Source organism: Schistocerca gregaria, chromosome 3 (genome assembly GCF_023897955.1).
Source record: "Schistocerca gregaria isolate iqSchGreg1 chromosome 3, iqSchGreg1.2, whole genome shotgun sequence".
NCBI lineage: Eukaryota > Metazoa > Arthropoda > Insecta > Orthoptera > Acrididae > Schistocerca > Schistocerca gregaria.
The window spans coordinates 765,193,033-765,213,312 of record NC_064922.1 but is presented as its reverse complement, the minus strand read 5'-3'; the positions used below and the strand labels follow the sequence as shown (position 1 = coordinate 765,213,312).

The following is a 20,280-nucleotide window of genomic DNA, read 5'->3' as shown; positions in this document are numbered from 1 at the left end:
ATACCTTACGTCACAGCTTTCCATGAAACGCTTGGTGCATGTTGTTTATTTTGTAGCCCCCTACAGCAGTAAAATATTTCATTGCGTGATTTTTTTCCGTACTATATAACGAACGTTTTTAATTCTGCTTAATTTTATTCAACGACAGCCCACCCTACTGCATTTTAACAGTGTATGATGTATGACCAAAATAAGCTTTGACGGTAACTCAAATATGCCCATTTGACGATTCACAATGGTTCAAATGGCTCTGAGCACTATGGGACTTAACTGCTGGGGTCATCAGTCCCCTAGAACTTGGAACAACTTTAACCTAACTAAGGACATCACACGCATCCATGCCCGAAGCAGGATTCGAACCTGCGACCGTAGCGGTCGCGCGGTTCCAGACTGTAGAGCCTAGAACCGCTCGGCCCTTCTGGCTAGCCCCATTTGACGCGGCATACCAAGTACGTTCTCTTTTGTTTTGTTTTATTTTATCCTTTATACTGTCGACAAAAACAACTAATGGTTGTTTGTTATTTGCTTCTTAACTATGTTACATCTGGTACGTATTTCAGACAATAATGACTTTAAATGTCAGTTAAGACACTCTCTGTGACAGATCTTTGTCCTTCAAAAAGATCTGTCTTCTATGTGACGCCGTTGCATCTGGAATAAATTGAAAGTCATCCTACTGGAGGAGTTCAGAAACGTTGCACCTAGGTTTCCATTAATGATGCTGGAACAAAATGCTGTAAACCATGAACGAAAGCGGACAGGTAGAGTTAGAAGTTGGCAGACAATAATTATCAGTCATTCTGATTCCACTCATGTCACAAAAGAATACGGTTTGTAACGATAGAAGCCACAGAGCTGAAGCAGTTGAGAAATGTTGCTAGACTGACCTTCACTCCCTTGCGGCTAGGGTACTCAAACTGCACACCCTTGAAGGTGATGGAGCCGACCACTTGGTCCATCCGGTCGCCTTCCTCGGACATGCTGTCGATCTGAGATTCGCGGCCGATGACAGCGTACACCTTGGCTGCGGCTCCTCTCGATATCGAGAACACTTCGATATACGGCGACGCCAGTCCGAACATCATGGACGCCGACATGACTCCCATGAAAACCTGCAACAGGAGGCAAAAGAACAGGTAATGACTTTGGCACTTAGCAGACTTTTCTTACTTGTACAGTATCTGATCAAAAGTATCCGGACTCCTGTTAGTGGACATTAACATCAGGTGCGTCCGCCTTTCACCTTTATGTCGGCTTTAACTCTGCTGGAAGACTTTTAATGAGGTAGCTGAATGTCTTTAGAGGAATGGCAGCCGATTCATCTTCTAGAGCAGAAACCAGACAAGGTAGTGTTGTTGAACGCCAAGGTCTGGAGAAAGATGTTATAACTTATCCCATAGGCTTGAGGTCGGGAGTCTGCGGAGGCCAGTCCGTTTCAAGGACGTTATTGTCCAGAAACCATTTCCTCACAGACACTGTTTCATGACAGGTTGGACAGGTTGGAACTGAGTCATAAAACTCATGATTTATGACTTAGTACTTTAATGTAGAACAATATGCGATGTTGTCACTGTGAAAAATTACATTTTTGACTAACGACTCAGTGGTTGGAAGTACAATATGTGACGTGTTACATTCTGTAATGATATTTTATAATCAGCAGATCAATGCTAGCACATTCGAAACCAGTAATAATTCATAAACCTACGATCCAGACAAATGAAAGTTACACTTGCATTTTCGAACAAAAAAAAAAAAAAAAAAAAGAAAAAAGAGAAACGGACCAAGGAGCCTATCTTCACACGTCATTCAATTTATGATCCGCCCAACTCTATCTGTGCCGGGTTATGAATAGTATGGATCATAAATTTAATAGTTGTTTTCATTGATTGTCCAGGAATGATGATTCAAGAAGGCCTTACACAGTATATAAACGAAATGCTTGTACGAAAAGTAATATCACCATTCATATAAAGAAACTTACTAACGCAAATTCCTACCAGAGGACCATGCTGTTCAGTCAGATTTATCGGTTTGAATCATTTAAAAATAAATTATTTTGTGAAAGTTTCACCGCGGCATAGAAGTTGCATTACGATGGCTCGCGAACTAACTGAGATTTCTCTGAACCCTCTCTTATGTCTCCGACACTATATCTCTGATATTTCTCGTAACGTCTTGAGAGATTTAGTCCACCTTTTCTTTAGGAGCATTCCCGGTTGTATACGTATTCGTAACTATGTCTATCGGTTATTAAGAACCCGAGTATGTCTTCCAAAGAGGTGCTAAATGGTAACAGTTGTGTTAGCATTTAACAACGTCAGCACGTTTTAAAGAAAGAGTGTATTTTATGCATCACCTTATCGTCTATCATTAGTGTCTTCGTCATATCTGAATAACACGAGGGCTTTTCAAATAAAACAAACGCATTAACATTCTACATCTTCGTTCTTCACGTCTACATATTTGCAGCCCTCTGCTGCTAGGGGGCTCCGAATTGTAGCGTGTAACACGGCGATGTGTAAAATAGCTACGTCGGTGCTTGAGAAGTAGTATATTGTAACTGAGTTTCGAATTCTTAGAGTTCGTCCACACATAGGGCACCGTATCACGACCTCTGCAACTATCCGACGCGTTGGGTTCACTGTCATCGGTCTTTCCCCTTTGGCCCCATCCAATTTACATATGTTTCCAAAACTTGAGGAACGCCTAGGATAACTTCACTTCGATAGTGAGGAAGCGGTCCAAACAGAGGTGAGGTGGCTCCGTCGACAAAGTCACACATTCTACAGTGATGGTACAATCCAACAGGTCAAGCGTTCGTCGCCAGGGAGACTACGTTCAGAAATAAAAATGTAGACATGGTGGATAAAGATGTGGAATATTAATGACGTTCATTTTATTTTAAAAGCGTGTAAGAGTTTTCACATAAAAACTTTTTAGCCCTCACTCGTATTTGTACAGCATTGTCACAGTTGAAAAATTTCATTTTGTTAGATGGAGACTCGATTGAGTACTAGATGTCTACGCAGAGCTGGATACTCACAGTGACCATGGTCGCGGCGTCGTACACTTTGTCCACCTTGTCCATGTCTCTGATGATGAGACCCACACCGTAATAGAAAGCGAGGGCGTAACCGGAGTATATGAACAGCCACAGGAAGGCGAAGATCATGGAACTGAAGAAGCTTCGCTTGATGTTGAGGTCTTTCGCAGTACCCAAGTTCTTCTTGTACCTGTTGTAAGAATTTAAAAAGCTCTTGTGTAATGTTATTTTTTCAAAGCTGGTAGGTTTTGTACGTGAAAAGTCGAGGTATCCTTATAATTTAAGTAAAATGTACTTTACTAGCTGCACACAGAATATCGACGGGTGCCATATATACAGGGTGGTCCATTGATCGTGACCGGGCCAAATATCTCACGAAATAAGTGTCAAACGAAAAAACTACAAAGAACGAAACTTGTCTAGCTTGAAGGGGGAAACCAGATGGCGCTATGGTTGGCCCGCTAGACAGCGCTGCCATAGGTCAAACGGATATCAACTGCGTTTTTTTTTTTTATCGGAACCTCAATTTTTTATTACATATTCGTGTAGCACGTAAAAAATTATGAATGTTTTAGCTGGACCACTTTTTTCGCTTGTGATATATGGCGCTGTAATAGTCGCAAACACATGACTCACAGCTTTAGAAGAACAGTTGGTAACAGGTAGATTTTTTAAATTAAAATACAGAACGTAGGTACGTTTGAACATTTTATTTCGGTTGGTCTAATGTGATACATGTAACTTTTGTGAACTTATCATTTCTGAGAACGCATGCTGCTACAGCGTGATTACCTGTAAATACCACATTAATGCAATAAATGCTCAAAATGATGTCCGTCAACCTCAATGCGTTTGGCAGTGCGTGTAGCGACATTCCTCTGAACAGCGAGTAGTTCGCCTTCCGTAATGTTCGCACATGCATTGCAATGCACTGACGCAGATACGCTGACAGGTTGTCAGGCGTTGTCGGTGGATCACGATAGCAAATATCCTTCAACTTTCCTCACAAAAAGAAATCTGGGGACGTCAGATCCGGTGAACGTGAGGGCCATAGTATGGTGCTTCGACGACCAGTCTACCTGTCATGAAATATGCTATTCATTGCCACTTCAACCGCATGCGAGGTATGTGTCGGACATCCATCATGTTGGAAGTACATCGCCATCCTGTCATGGAGTGAAACATCTTGTAGTAAAATCGGTAGAACATTACGTAGGAAATCAGCATACATTGCACGATTTAGAATGCCATCGATAAAATGGGGGTCAATTATCCTTCCTCCCATACTGCCGTACCTTACATTCACCCGCCAAGGTCGCTGATGTTCCACTTGTCGCAGCCATCATGGATTTTCCGTTTCCCAGTAGTGCATATTATGCCGGTTTACGTTACCGCTGTTGGTGATGGACGCTCCGTCGTTAAATAGAACGCGTGCAAAAAATCTGTCATCGTCTCGTAATTTCTCTGGTGCCCAGTGGCAGAACAGTACACGACATTCAAAGTCGTCGCCATGCAATTCCTGATGCACAGAAATATGGTACGGGTGCAATCGATGCTGATTTAGCATTCTCAACACCGACTTTTTTGAGATTCCCGATTCTCGCGCAGTTTGTCTGCTGCTGATGTGTTGATCAGCCGCGACAGCAGCTAAAACACCTTCTTGGGCTTCATCATTTGTTGCAGGTCGTGGTTGACGTTTCACATGTGACTCAACACTTCCTGTTTCCTTAAATAACGTAAGTAACCGGCGAACGGTCAGGATACTTGGATGATGCCGCCCAGAATACTGAGAAGCATACATAGCACACGCCCTTTGGGCATTTTGATCACAATAGCCATACATCAACACGATATCGACCTTTTCAGTAATTAGTATACGGTCCATTTTAACACGGGTGGGAATTTAAGGAGATGGGACCTGGATAAACTAAAAGAACCAGAGGTTGTACCGAGTTTCAAGGAGAGCATAAGGGAGCAATGGCAGGAATGGGGGAAAGAAATACAATAGAAGAAGAATGGGTAGCTTTGAGGGATGAAGTAGTGAAGGCAGCAGAGGATCAAGTAGGTAAACAGACGAGGGCTAGTAGAAATTCTTGGGTAACTGAAGAAATGTTGAATTTAATTGATGAAAATAGAAAATATAAAAATACAGTAAATGAAGCAGGCGAAAAGGAATACAAACGTCTCATAAATGAGTTCGACAGGAAGTGCAAAATGGCTAAGCAGGGATGGCTAGAGGACAAATGTAAGGATGTAGAGGCTTATCTCACTAGGGGTAAGATAGATACTGCCTACAGGAAAATTAAAGAGAATCTTTGGAGGTAAGAGAACCACTTGTATGAACATCAAGAGCTCAGATGGAAACCCAGTTCTAAGCAAAGAAAGGAAAGCAGAAAGGTGGAAGGAGTATATAGAGGGTCTATACAAGGGTGATGTACTTGAGGACAATATTATGGAAATGGAAGAGGATGTAGATGAAGATGAAATGGGAGATACGATATTGCGTGAAGAGTTTGACAGAGCACTGAAAGACCTAAGTCGAAACAAGGCGTCAGGATTAGACAACATTCCATTAGAACTACTGACAGCCTTGGGAGAGCCAGTCCTGACAAAACTCTACCATCTGGTGAGCAAGATGTATGAGACAGGCGAAATACCCTCAGACTTCAAGAAGAATATAATAATTCCAATCCCAAAGAAAGCAGGTGCTGACAGATGTGAAAATTACCGAACTATCAGTTTAATAAGTCACAGCTGCAAAATACTAACGCGAGTTCATTACAGACGAATGGAAAAACTAGTAGAAGCCGACCTCGGGGAAGATCAGTTTGGATTCCGTAGAAATGTTGGAACACGTGAGGCAATACTGACCCTACGACTTATCTTAGAAGCTAGATTAAGGAAGGGTAAACCAACGTTTCTAGCATTTGTATACTTAGAGAAAGCTTTTGACAATGTTGACTGGAATACTCTCTTTCAAATTCTAAAGGTGGCAGGGGTAAAATACAGGGAGCGAAAGACTATTTACAATTTGTACAGAAACCAGTTGTCAGTTATAAGAGTCGAGGGACATGAAAGGGAAGCAGTGGTTGGGAAGCGAGTGAGACAGGGCTGTAGTCTATCCCCGATGTTATTCAATCTGTATATTGAGCAAGCAGTGAAGGAAACAAAAGAAAAATTCGGAGTAGGTATTAAACCAGTTGCCAGTTATAAGATTCGAGGGACATGAAAGGGAAGCAGTGGTTGGGAAGGGAGTGAGACAAGGCTGTAGTCTATCCCCGATGTTATTCAAGAAGAAATAAAAACTTTGAGGTTCGCCGATGACATCGTAATTCTGTCAGAGACAGCAAAGGACTTGGAAGAGCAGTTGAACGGAATGGATAGTGTCTTGAAAGGAGGATATAAGATGACCATCAACAAAAGCAAAACGAGGATAATGGAATTTAGTCGAATTAAGTCGGGTGATGCTGAGGGAATTAGATTAGGAAGTGAGACACTTAAAGTAGTAAAGGAGTTTTGCTATTTGGGGAGCAAAATAACTGATGATGGTCGAAGTAGAGAGGATATAAAATGTAGACTGGCAATGGCAAGGAAAGCGTTTCTGAAGAAGAGAAGTTTGTTAACATCGAGTATAGATTTAAGTGTCAGGAAGTCATTTCTGAAAGTATTTGTATGGAGTGTAGCCATGTATGGAAGTGAATCATGAATGATAAATAGTTTGTACAAGAAGAGAATAGAAGCTTTCGAAATGTGGTGCTACAGAAGAATGCTGAAGATTAGATGGGTAGATCACATAACTAATGAGGAAGTATTGAATCGGATTGGGGAGAAGAGAAGTTTGTGGCACAACTTGACCAGAAGAAGGGATCGGTTGGTAGGACATGTTCTGAGGCATCAAGGGATGACCAATTTTGCATTGGAGGTCAGCGTGGAGGGTAAAAATCGTAGAGGGAGATCAAGAGATGACCACACTAAGCAGATTCAGAAGGATGTAGGTTGCAGTAGGTACTGGGAGATGAAGAAGCTTGCACAGGATAGAGTAGCATGGAGAGCTGCATCAAACCAGTTTCAGGACTGAAGACCACAACAAGAACAACAACAATGTATCACGACGCAAATACCGTCCGCACTGACGGGATGTTACGTAATACCACGTACTTACAAGTTAGTGACTATTACATCACCATCTATCACAAAGCGAGAAAAGTGGTCCAACTAAAACATTCATATTTCTTTAAGTACTACACGAATATGTAATAAAAAAATGGTTCCTATTTTAAAAACGCAGTTGATAACCGTTTGACCTATTTCAGCACATCTAGCGGCCAACCATAGCGCCATCTAGTTTCCCCCTTCAAGCTAGACGTGTTTCGGTCTTTGTAGTTTTTTCGTTTGATGCTTATTTCGTGAGATATTTGGCCCGGTCACTATCAATGGACCATCCTGTATATAACCGCCTAACGAATCAGGTGGGTTATCGTTAGCTGCATGATTTCTTGCATATGACTTGGGTGGCAAACATTTGTTCCGTCTGAGCAAAGGCAGCGCTCCAAATATCTATTCAGTTAAATTTTGATTTAATGGTACCTGTTTCTACAGTTTCAAAATATCAATCGCAAGCAACTGCGCAGTCTGCCTCAGTAGCTGAGTAGTCAACGCGTCTGACTGCAGTGCAGAGGCCACGGGTGAAATTCCAGTCAGCTTCGTGAGGTCAATTGAGGAGTCACTCGAATAGAAAGTAGAGGCTCCAAGGATTGGGAAACCGGAAACGCCCGGGAGATCGCTGTGCCGAATGTCTGCCTCTCCATAACGTATCCGAATAACACTATGTTGATGAGGATGACAGGGGTGTCGCTCACATCATGGGGTCCTTTTATTTTATTTTATTTTTTAAGTCAATGTGCAAGTCGTGGAGGGGTGGGAAATGGCCATCTCTACAGCTCTGCAGGCAACTTAATGTCTCTCTTACGTTATTCTCAAGATCGCCAAAGCGTCCTCACACGGGACGAGGGCCAACGTTGACGTGGACGCGACATCCAACCACACAAAACAACGTCATTGGCACACAGGACGAGATGGTTAACGTGATTAGATCTCTCAGCGATCTCCAGCAGCAGTTGTCGGTTTTATTTGGCTCGCAAACCACACAGGTTTTTTTTTTTTTTACGAAAATAGACGCGCGTTAAATCACTACATTAGCTTTACTAAAACGCACACTTCCTCCCTTGTCCATATGCTGTTCACTTTCTTCTGTCTATTGTTTACCTAAATAAGAACTTCAATATCACTGAACATGTTGTTAAGACAAAAAGAAAAGTCGCACGTCCGGTCAGTAAGAAAATCAGGTTGCAGAACTTCACAAATTCGGACAAACTTACTTGTGAGAGACATTTACATAACATCGAGTATCAGACAAATTATTTCTATTGGTGTACAAAGAAAATCTTACAACTTTTAGAAAACGTGGAGGTGAAAACAAAAAAATATGGATACAGGATGAGAAACCCCCGCACATACAATGCTTCATAGCTCAACAATTCTACAACAACTCTACGCTCATGTTCTGCAATGTCCGACATTGGATTTAATGTTTCGCTCTTCTGAAGGCTTTAATCGCCGATATGTCATTACTTGGCATTTAAGTACAACGAATCCTACCAAAAAAGATGTATTTTTCACAATCTTCAGGGACCCATTGCCTATTGTCTTAAAACGGCGTACTTTCATACAACACGAAAATAACGAAATATGAAAATTCTTTAAGGAAAAATATGACGTTACCTACCATTTCATTACAACAAGTCGTACCAACAGTAATCCATTTTCGATGCTCAATGTGCTGATACTTAGAAACAGTATATATTCATAGGCTGTAAGTTATAACAAAGAAAACCTCCAAGTACGGGCTGCAACTGGAAACGGCAAATTCAGTATAGCGTCTCGCAGGTTCTGCTTGTAATGTAGAAAGTGTCAGTGCATCTTATTAATTTTAATTTACGAGGCACATTACCGAAATATCACAGACATATTTCATGTTCAAGTGAAGACATGGTTACTCAACGTGAAATTGCAGGATGTGAGGACACAAAACTCGTAGAACACCACGTCAAAGTTAGGTAACTCGGCCCCAGTAGCGAATTCTTAAATGCGTTGTACTATGTTATTGTAGCACAGTCTATGTTGAACAACTTCTATAAATTTAGCCTAGGGCGTTTCGGAATAACGATACCGTCTTTACTCCAGCGTCTACAGTTTCCCTGAGCATTTATGTCAGAGGCGACGCAAAAGTTCGCAACTCCAAAAACTAATTAATGCAGAGTAGTGAAATTTTAGGAATACATTTGTCTAGGTAACACATTTATGTGTTTAACATTGCAAGATCACAGGGTAATGTAAGCGAGAGATAAGCCATTGTAAATGTGAAATGTTGGTTCGTCAATAACTGATGTAACCGCAACAATGGTGAATTCGAGCATGCAAACGTGCATTCATTGTGTTGTGCAGATACCGGATATCAGTTTGTGGGACAGAGTTCCATGCCTGTTGCACTTAGTCGATCAATACAAGGACAGTTATGCTGTTCGTGGATCATACTGGAGTTGTCGTCCGATGGTGTCCCATATGTGCTCGATTGGAGACAAGATTTGTGATCGTGCAGGCCAAGAGAAAAATGTCGACACTTTGCAGAGCATGTTGGGTTACAATAGCGGTATGTGGGCGAGAGTTATCGCCGGCCGCGGTGGCCGAGCGGTTCTAGGCGCTTCATTCCGGAACCACGCGACTGCTACGGTCGCAGGTTCGAATCCTGCCTCGGGCATGTATGTGGGTGATGTCCCATGTTAGTTAGGTTTAGTAGATCTAAGTCTAGGGGAATTATGACCTCAGATGTTAAGTCCCATAGTGCTCAGAGCCATTTGAAACATCGAGCGTTATCCTGTTGGAAAATATTTCCTGAAATGCTGTTCACGAGTGGCGACACAACAGGTCGAATCACTGGACTTCACGTCACAGTGCTGGGGATAACTATGAGAGCGCTCATGCTGTCATACGAAGTCGCATCCCATACTATTTAACTCCAGGTGTAGAGTCTGTGTGTCTAGCACACAGGCAGGTTGGTTTCAGGGCCGCATCTAGCCTAATTCTAACCAACACACGGTCATCAATGGTACCGAGGCAGAACCAGCTTCGCCGGCCGGAGTGGACGAGCGGTTCTAGGCGATACAGTCTGGAACCGCGCGACCGCTACGGTCGCAGCTTCGAATCCTGCCTCGGGCATGGATGTGTGTGATGTCCTTAGGTTAGTTAGGTTTAAGTAGTTCAAAGTTCTAGGGGACTGATGACCTCAGAAGTTAAGTCTCATAGTGCTCAGAGCCATTTGAACCAGAACCAGCTCCCATTAGAAAACGCAACAGACTTCCACCCTGCCGTCCAGTGAGCTGTCTCTAGACACCATTGAAGTCGCAAACGGCGGTGATTTAGAGTCAGTGGGATGCACGCTACAACGTATCCGGCTCGAAGCTGTCCTTGAAGAAACCGATTTGTAACGGTTCGCTGAGTTACTGCGGTGCCAACTGCTCAGCAAGTTGCTGCTGCAGATGGAATATAATGCGCCAGAGCTACACGCCGAACACGATGGCCTTCCCTCTCGGTAGTGCCACGTGGCCGCCTGGAGCCCGGTCTTCTTGCGACCGTACATTCTCGTGGTCACAGCTGCCAGCAATCCTGTACAGTGGCTACATACCTGCCAAGTCTTCCTGCAGTATCGCAGAAGTAACATCCAACTTCTCGTGGCCCTATTACAGGCCCTCGTTAAAACTCAGTGAGATGTTCATAATGGCGTCTTTGTCGCGTTAATGGTATTCTTGTCTAACATCAACTCACCACGACCAATCTCAAAGGTAAGCCGCGCGGAGTGGCCGCCCGGTTTGAGGCGTCACGGATTGCGCGACCCCTCCCTCCGGGGGTTCGAGTCCTCCCTCGGGCATGTATGCGTATGTGTATGTTGTTCTTAGCATAAGTTAGTTTAAGTAGTGCGTAAGTCTAGGGACCGATGACCTCAGCAGTTTGGTCCCTCAGGAATTCACAAACATTTGAACATTTGAACATCTCAAAGGTAACTAACGCTCATGACCGGTGCAGCATATATTTGAGGCAAACCTGATTTGCGCCCTCACAGTGGCGCTAGTAGCGTCACTCTTACGCCAGTTGGGCGAAATTTGAGTAAACAAAATCTTTCAGAAACACGCCTGCTGCCTATCGTACAAATCCTTCTTGGTGTTACGGTTCCTTTTTCTGTCAATGTAAGTGGACCATTACCTGTGCAGACGGTTTTGTAGGGTGGCGACAACGTCAGTGGTGTGGATGCGACTGTGGGCCGCCACCATGTGGTAGGGGAGGGGCAGTTCAACAGCTGAAGGTTACCCACAAGCAGGACTTGTAACCTATAGCTAGCGAATCTGACACGATAGTATCAAAAGGTTACGCCAGTACGACTAATAATTTGATAAGTCAAACTTTTATTATTAAAAGCACACTAGGCTGACCGAGCGAGGTGGCGCAGTGGTTAGCACACTGGACTCGCATTCGGGAGGACGACGGATCAATCCCGTCTCCGGCCCTCCTGTTTTAGGTTTTCCGTGATTTCCCTAAATCGTTTCAGGCAAATGCCGGGATGGTTCCTTTGAAAGGGCACGGTCGATTTCCTTCTCAATCCTTCCCTAATCCGAGCGTGCGCTCCGTCTCTAATGACCTCGTTGTCGACGGGACGTTAAACACTAACCATCACCACCACAATGGGCTGAAATTACAACAGAAGGAGTTATTTATTTGCGCCTTGGTTTATTGCCGTTTCTTTCTCTTGTTCCCTTGTTCAATTAAAACACAACGAGGTTTAAATAATTTCATCTCACTAACAACTTAAATACCTTCAGTTGTGGCAGAATCATCTGTTATTAAAGAAAGAATTTGGACAAGTCAGCTCATGAACACCTCATGCTCGGTATAACATTGACGTGTAATTTCTTTATATATATTGTTCTAACCCGAGCTAGTTCTCATTTCATCAGCTTTTGATAGCACCTGTAATAATTACGTATTTTTCGTTGAAAAAAAATTTAGTTACTTAAGTAGCGCAGTAGAGATGCTAGTTTTGCATATTAACTATATAGCAAAATACTCTCCATCATTTGCCAAAAACTCGTTTCAAAACCTCGGACCATTTAGAAGATGTGAGGGATGTTATAAATATTTTGCTTTCACTATGTCATTTTCATGCACAAGTGATAGTGAGCGCACTACATACAATTCATTTTTTTTTCGAGATTGGTGGTATAGATCTCATATCACATTTCAATAAAAATTCAGTATCATAGGTATCTATCATACACAGATATCTAGTACCTAGCATGCACTAAATAAACTGTCACAGTGTCTTAGGAAGCTCTATTTTCATTGCAAAGTATTCGAATTTTGTGCATAGCTTATTTAATGTTGAAATATCACAATAACTATTTGCATTAACGAGGTGGTAGACCGTTCATCGTGAAGCTGGCGAAGCAGGATACCAGTTGCATGTGAATCTCATTTTTTGCCAGATAGTTTCTTTAAAATCGATTGAGAAAGATTACGGAGCAGCCAATGTGTGCACGCATCCAGTCCCACAAGGCGGGGCCATCCATACCAAAATAGGCAGAGAATGTTTTCCCATAACCGATAAAACTCACAACTCAATAGGCGATAGCAAACTGAGACAGCAGCCCCTTCGGAACAGACGTGTGGACTCACCCAGCACTGAGTGCGAGAATGCGTTTTTGATTCTGACCAAGTTATTTTGCGCAAGTTCTATATTTCCGTGTTACCTACAACGTAACAGCATACCTCCGGGCTCATCTGGCGTCACTGGCATGCCTGACTGTGAAGAACCACTAAGGGTGTGGCAATCATAGAACAGAGGTCACTAGCGAATGGTATGTGGTCTCCTTAGCAAGCTGCACGGCACCTGTCTAGCGTCTTCGATATAAATCAAAGCGTTCCACTCGCCTTCTCTGCCAACGATTTCATCATGCGAAGCGACGCACTGGTTTGCACACTAAATTCTCATTCGGGAGAAGTGAGGTTCAAATCCTCGCCTGAACTCCAATTTAAGTTTTACGCCATTTTTCTAGACCAATTAAGTCGAACGCCAGTGTGTGTAAATCTTTCAATTGTTCTACTCAACCTCGATATGTTGCACAAAAGACTTAATACTTTATTCTGTTGCGACTAGATTCGACATAGTGTCATCACATGTCAGACTTTAAAAGTCAGAGTGGTAGAGACGACGTGTCCAACATACTAATGTACCTCAAATACATGTTACTCTGTGGAAGTAAGTGGTGCTGGTGTACGGCACGCCATCATCCAGCCCACAACCAGAAATGAGTTATAGAGTGTGCCAGATGATGACGCTATGTCAAAACTACTCGCATGAGGAGGATTATATTCAACTGCCGCTTTTGGTGGTAAAAAAAGTGTGTCTCATACGGAAAGCTAGGGTAGCTTTTTAAATATCGATTTCCTCCCCATCCTTGCCCACTATGATCTTATTTTCTGGCTATAACTCGTCATCGATGCAAGGTTCTGTTTCGGCTGGTGGTACACTATTTTTTTCTGCCTCTGTCTCCCCTCCCCCGAGCCCAATGCTTTTAATGTGGCGCACATGCCTATGGTTTTAACAATAGCAACAAAATATTTTAAGATAATAGTCATAAACTGTTTTCATAAACTGTTTGATTACGATGAAATATTTAATATGATAATAATAATTTCCTTATAGTCGGGCTTAGAACATCGCGTCAGCATAATTTCCAAGAGACTGAAATTCATAATACCGCATTTCAGAGATATTTGTCCGAAAATTTGAGAAATACATGTGCTATGCAGTTGATTTAATATTTATAGCAGCAGTTACGCCCCCCTCCACCCCTCCGCCTCCCAATCTGACGATTTCATAATTTACACCAAGTGTGCAGTCATATCAGTATTTCAATTAGTACTGCCCTTATGAACACAGGTTACAGGAACCTGTAAGAGCAGGACGCCATGTTTCCTTCAGTCGTTTCTACGCACATTCACAACCTGTTTTTTTTTTCCTTAGTGCCTCTTTGTCTATCTTGCCTTACTCAACGTCGTGCGATTATCGCCTCCGCCTACGGACTCACGAACGGCGTCTAATTTTTGTTGGGAGAAGGCACGGTCACTCCGTTTTTTCCTGACTGCAATGTTATCTGCATGCGGTCAGGCCACAAGCCCATACAAGTATGGTAACGTTCGCGCCAGTAACTGAAAAGTATACTACGCTAAACACAGCTTTTAATTTCTAGAATTCTTTGCCATTTTCGAAGCGCCTTATTCTCCGAAAGTTAGTTGAGAATTTTATAAATTGATTTATGTCGACGGAAATTCAAAATCTCGTCTTCATTCCTTCTTCCCCGCTTCTGATTAGACGACTTCCTTCCGAACCTTTGAGACAGACGGTAAAGTTTTCCTCACTAGGGACGTGTTTCTCATCGCGAAGCACGCCAAATGAAGTTTCCATCATAGTTGGTACATGCTCACATTGGAAACACCCGATCGCAACCACTTCAGATTTAGTGGTAAGCCCATCAAAAACTGAACGCAGATCAAGCATGAAAACAGGAAAAAAGTATACTGCACGGTGAAAAAAGAAGCAAAATAGAAAGTGAACGGCCAAAGCTCAACATGTACCACATCGAGAGAATTGGAAGAGCCCCGGCATCGTTACTGTGCGTTGATGGTCTTGAACTGCCAAGCAGACGATTCGTGTTCAAGTCTTCCTCGAGCAAATTTTTTTCTCCACAAAATTACGAACTGTCTGTCCGACCATTTACGTGTCTGGTCCCAGTATTCAATTTGTGTCTGCGTCATAGTGTAACGTCCCTTTGCATCAGCGAGGTGTGGGGAATGAGCCTATAACGAAAGTTGATTCCACGCAACTACCCTATTAACAGCCGAAAGTAAGTGGCTCTCGAATGGGAACCGCAAACTTTTGATGACAAGGTGACAAGTCAGCCGAATCCTCCACCGAAAAACACGTCACGGTGACAGTATGTGTGTCGTATGATAGGAATCTCTTATGTACGCAACTACCTTGTGCGGTTGGTGAATGACTGAGATTTGCCTACTTGCCCGATTTAAGTGTTCCTATGAACATGAAAGTGATAACTCTCAAATAAATGAAGAAAATGTAATAGTTTGTCACGATCAGCTGTAACAAATAAACACGTTTCACAATCACACAGTCTTCCTTGTACTCTGTCAAAACATATGCTTTTAATGTTTTTGAAGTTTTGATTCTCAAATTTCTTTGTTGTAACATAGTTCACATCCATTTATTTGTTGTTTTCATTTCTGTGAGAGGTCTATGTGACATCTCGCCTGCTCTCACAATTCATCACATTTAGTTGCGACGGTAATGACTCATATTCTGCAATTAATGCGTGGTATGACAATTTCAAAGACTACAGAAAGTGAACAAACACGTTAATGATCGGACAGACTGTTGATTTTGTGGAAAAAAGTGCATAAAGCAGGGTTGAACACGGATCTCCCGCACTGTGGTCCAACACCGTGAACATTTTTTTTAAATCTCGTTTTGTTCTATACTGTTCGTTGAATTTGTTCGTGGCGGACGACCGATGACACCCGTTCAGGTTGTTCATTGATCCGTTCACAGTTTTTTTTTTCTTTTTTATTACAGAGAGTAGCTAAACCCTCTGACCTGACACATTGAGCTACCTGGCCGGCAACCACTCAACCATGACCCCTGTGCTGTTGCTTGTCGCTCGATGTTGTTCATCTTGAACTTGAACCGTTCACTGTGTCTATTTCGCTTCGATTTTCACAGTTCAGTACGCCTTCTTCCTATTTCCGTGTTAGATCTGTATTCGGTTTTTGACGGGCTCTCTACTGAGCCAACTTACCACTAATTCTGAAGGGGTTGCGAACGGGAGTTTCCCTTGTCAGAAAAGAGCTAATACGTCACATGGAACGTGCTACCCACAGTAATTCGCGACAGTATCGCTGCCCACTGACACTTGTGGGCCTTATCTCGCGCTCAAATTCCACTGTGTGTTTACGAAACTGTGCAAGCGTAAAACTGCTGCGTTAGCTCTATCAAAACCCACATTTCCTCCCTTGTGAATGTGCTAGCCACGTTGTTTTATCTGCAGTACGCATGTTGTTGTGGTCTTCAGTCCTGAGACTGGTTTGATGCAGCTCTCTATGCTACTCTATCCTGTGCAAGTATCTTCATCTCCCAGTACCTACTGCAACCTATATCCTTCTGAATCTGTTTAGTGTATTCATGTTTTGGGGGTCCCTCTCGAGTTTTACCCTCCACGCTGCCCTCCAATACTAAATTGGTGATCCCTTGATGCCTCAGCGCATGTCCTACCAACCGATCCCTTCTTCTTGTCAAGTTGTGCCACAAACTCCTATTCTCCCCAATTCTGTTCAATACCTCCTCATCTGATATGTGATCTACCCTTCTAAACTTCACCATTCTTCTGTAGCACCACATTTCGTAAGCTACTATTCTCTTCTTGCCCAATCTAGTTATCGTCCATGTTTCACTTCCGTACATGACAACGCTCCATACAAATACTTTCAGAATCGACTTACTGACACTTAAATCTATACTCGATGTTAACAAATTTCTCTTCTTCAGAAACGCTTTCCTTGCCATTGCCAGTCTACATTTTATATCCTCTTTACTACGACCATCATCAGTTATTTTGCTCCCCAAATAGCAAAACACCTTTACCACTTTAAGTGTATCATTTTCTAATCTAATTCCCTCAGCATCACCTGAGTTAATTCGATTACATTCCATTATCCTCGTTTTGCTTTTGTTGATGTTCATCTTATATCCTCCTTTCAAGACACTGTCCATTCCGTTCAACTGCTCTTCCAAGTCCTTTGCTGTCTCTGACAGAATTACAATGTCATCAGCGAACCTCAAAGTTTTTATTTCTTTCCATGGATTTTAATACCTACTCCAAATTTTTCTTTTGTTTCCTTCACTTCTTGCTCAATATACAGATTGAATAACATCGGAGATAGGCTACAACCATGTCTCACTCCCTTCCCAACCACTGCTTCCCTTTCGTGCCCCTCGACTCTTATAACTGCCATCTGGTATCTTTACAAATTGTAAATAGCCTTTCGCTCCCTGTATTTTGCACCTGCCACCTTCAGACCCTGAAAGAGAGTATTCCACTACGCATATGAAACATCAGTTTACACGAACTAGGTACGACGAAATACATAAATTTCGCGTCCGATCGGTAAATCTTTTAAAACTTCCATTATTAACATTGCGATACAAAGTGGCAGTAGTCTTCTACAAAAGATTAAAAAAAAACATTTCGTCATTCTTACTTTTAGTACAATCCTAAGAGCAGTCTTGTTAGAGCATTGCAGCTATTCAGTAGCTGAATTTTTAGAACCTATTAAAATTCAAGCGACTTGAAACAAGAAAGTGTAAAATCTGTTTCTACTACTAGTGCAAGTTGCTCAAAGATAAAGTAAAAACAAAAAAAAATTACTTACTGCAGTATTGCTTTAAATGTTCTGTACATCTTGCGAGAGTAAAAGAGTGTTGTGTGTGTGTGTGTGTGTGTGTGTGTGTGTGTGTGTGTGTGAAAAAGAGAGAGAGAGAGAGTTAGTAAGTGTACACGTTCATAGCCAATATTTAATCCCATAAATGACTGATGTATTCCATAATCTCCACAGATTTTTGGATGAACAAACAAATAAATGCTGAACTGCGAGATAAATCAGGCAGCGGTGTGGATAAAGATCATTTAATTCATCGCTCCTTCTTGCATGAAACATTCAGAAAATCGAACAAACCCACTCCTTAATGGGGGCATTGCTTACATGTACATAACTCAACAAGGAAGTCCTAGAATCATCTAGGCCAATATTAAAATTTCTGCAATAAGCATGTCACCAACCAGCAACTTTTCCGACAAAAGATGCCTTTACATGCTACTCTATAGTCATCAGACATCAGTATGAGTCTATGTATTTGACCTCAACGCTTTAATCATCAGTATGTCATTAACTGACATTTAATTATAACAAAAACGATGCGTTCTTGTTAAATGTACAATATGTCAGTGCCTTGAAAAAAAAGAAAGAAAAAAACATGAGTTCTTGTTAAATCTTCCCTTCAAACGGCATACTTCCATTGCAAGCAACTTATAATACGAAACCCACAAAATGCTGTAAGCGTTTAATGTCATGTTATTATAGCAAATCGTACCAAAAATGACGTCTTCTTGAGAGGTCTTCAATGTATCAGTGGTTTTAAACAGCATGTATCCATACCACTTAAGTCATAACACCGGTAAGTTATAACACCACCAAATATGGACTTGATTTACAAATGACACTATCAAACGTAGCGTAGGACTTCTGCTTGTGACGTAGCAATCGAACCCGCATCTTATTGGCCACTTTACTCTGTACACAGCAAAAATCTGACTTGTCTTATTCTGCAGTTCACCCTGAGAAGAGCGGCGCAACCTGAAATTCCTCGTTGTGACGTCACAAAACTCGATCAACCTCACGTCCACTTTCGGTTTCACGTGCCGTGCGGGGACGGCTTAGAGCTTACCTCTCTACCTCCTTGTCACGACCTCCGAAGGCGATGACAGTCCTGATGGAGCCGAGGACTTCTTCGGCAATGGCGCCCGCCTTGCCGTACTCCTGCATCTCCTTCCTGGCGATGCGCGCCGAGATGAAAGCGACGACGCCGATGGCGATGGAGCCGGCGGGCAGCGAGATGAGGCAGATGAGCGCCAGCTCCCAGCCGCGGAACAGCGCCAGCCCCACGTTCCCCAAGAAGGACACCACCATCTGCACGAACATGGGCACCTTCTCCCCCACGCCGTCCTCCATCTTCTGCATGTCCCTGACACACGGATAACAATGCTTGCACACTTTCTGCATTAGCTTAGGCTAATTCCTCAAAAGATTGCAACACCAAACTTGTTAATACGAGGCGTGTTTTTGAAGTAAGTACCGTTTTGCCACACCGCGGCCGCAGCGCAGCGGTCGGCGTTCTGCGCATGCGCACTGGGAACCTACATCTGTAGTCAACGCACTGACGCCATCACAGTCTGAATCTACCTTGTTTACGTTGTGTATTGAGTGTTTAAGATGCCTCCGATAAATGTGAGTCCCGCCGACTGTGAAGTACGACCTGTTATAAGATTTCTTAGTGCTAAAGGCCTAAAAGCGATCGATATTCATCGTGAGATCTGTGCATTTTACGGAGAAACATTATAAGTGATGGAATGGTAAGAAAGTGGGTGAGAGAACTTAAAGATGGCCGCACAAATGTGCATGATGAACAATGGAGTGGGCGTCCTTCGGTCGTTAATGAAAGTTTGGTGCAGGAAGTGGACAATAAGGAGAGAGAAAACAGACGCTTTACATTTCCCTCCTTGCGGGATGACTTTTCTAATGTTTCTGGTAGTGTTTTGTTTGGCATTGTGACCGAGCGCTTGAATTACCGAAAATTGTGTGTACCGAAAATGTTGACGGATGTGCACAAAAGCAAACTTTAGGCAGTGCATTGACTTTCCTTGAGCGGTACAACAACAACAGTCATGATTTCTTAAGCCAAATTGTTACGGACGATGAAACATGGGTGGCCTACGCCACACCAGAATCAAAGCAACAGTCCATGGAATGGCAGCATTCAGATTCAGCCAGAAAAATGAAGTTTAAGCAAACAATTTCTGCCCGGAAAATCATGTGCACAGTTTTTGGGACAGGAAAGGAGTATTGCTTATGGAATTTCTGCCTGGTAATGAGATAATCAATGCCGCAGCTTACTGTAAGACATTGCACAATTGCTCCGTTCAATCCAGAACAAAAGATGTGGCAAGTTGAGCAAGGGCATCGTTTTGTTGCAAGGCAATGCCCGTCCGCATGTGGCGAATAAGACCAAAGATCTCATCACATCTTTTCGATGGGAAACTCTAAATCATCCTCTGTACAGCCAGGACATTGCGCCCAGTGACTGCCATCTGTTCCTTCACTTGAAGAAACAGCTGGGCGGTCAGCGTCTTCAAGACGATGACGAAGTCAAAACAGTGGTGATGCAGTGGTTAACAAGTCAGGCGGCAGACTTCTATGAGGAGGGTATTCGAAAACTGGTA

The 20,280-nt window shown here is 42.7% G+C and overlaps 1 protein-coding gene across 1 annotated transcript in view; it reads right to left on the bottom strand.

Annotated features, from left to right (window-relative positions):
* Nucleotides 1-20,280, bottom strand: part of LOC126355598 (ATP-dependent translocase ABCB1-like) — a 97,494-nt gene that overhangs the window by 66,773 nt on the left and 10,441 nt on the right. Inside the window, exons 3-5 of the mRNA XM_050005961.1 lie at nt 18,729-19,025; nt 3,047-3,236; nt 888-1,112 (exon numbers count right to left, since the gene is read on the bottom strand). Of these exons, the coding sequence (XP_049861918.1) occupies nt 888-1,112; nt 3,047-3,236; nt 18,729-19,025 (712 nt within the window). The remainder of the gene's footprint in view (nt 1-887; nt 1,113-3,046; nt 3,237-18,728; nt 19,026-20,280) is intronic.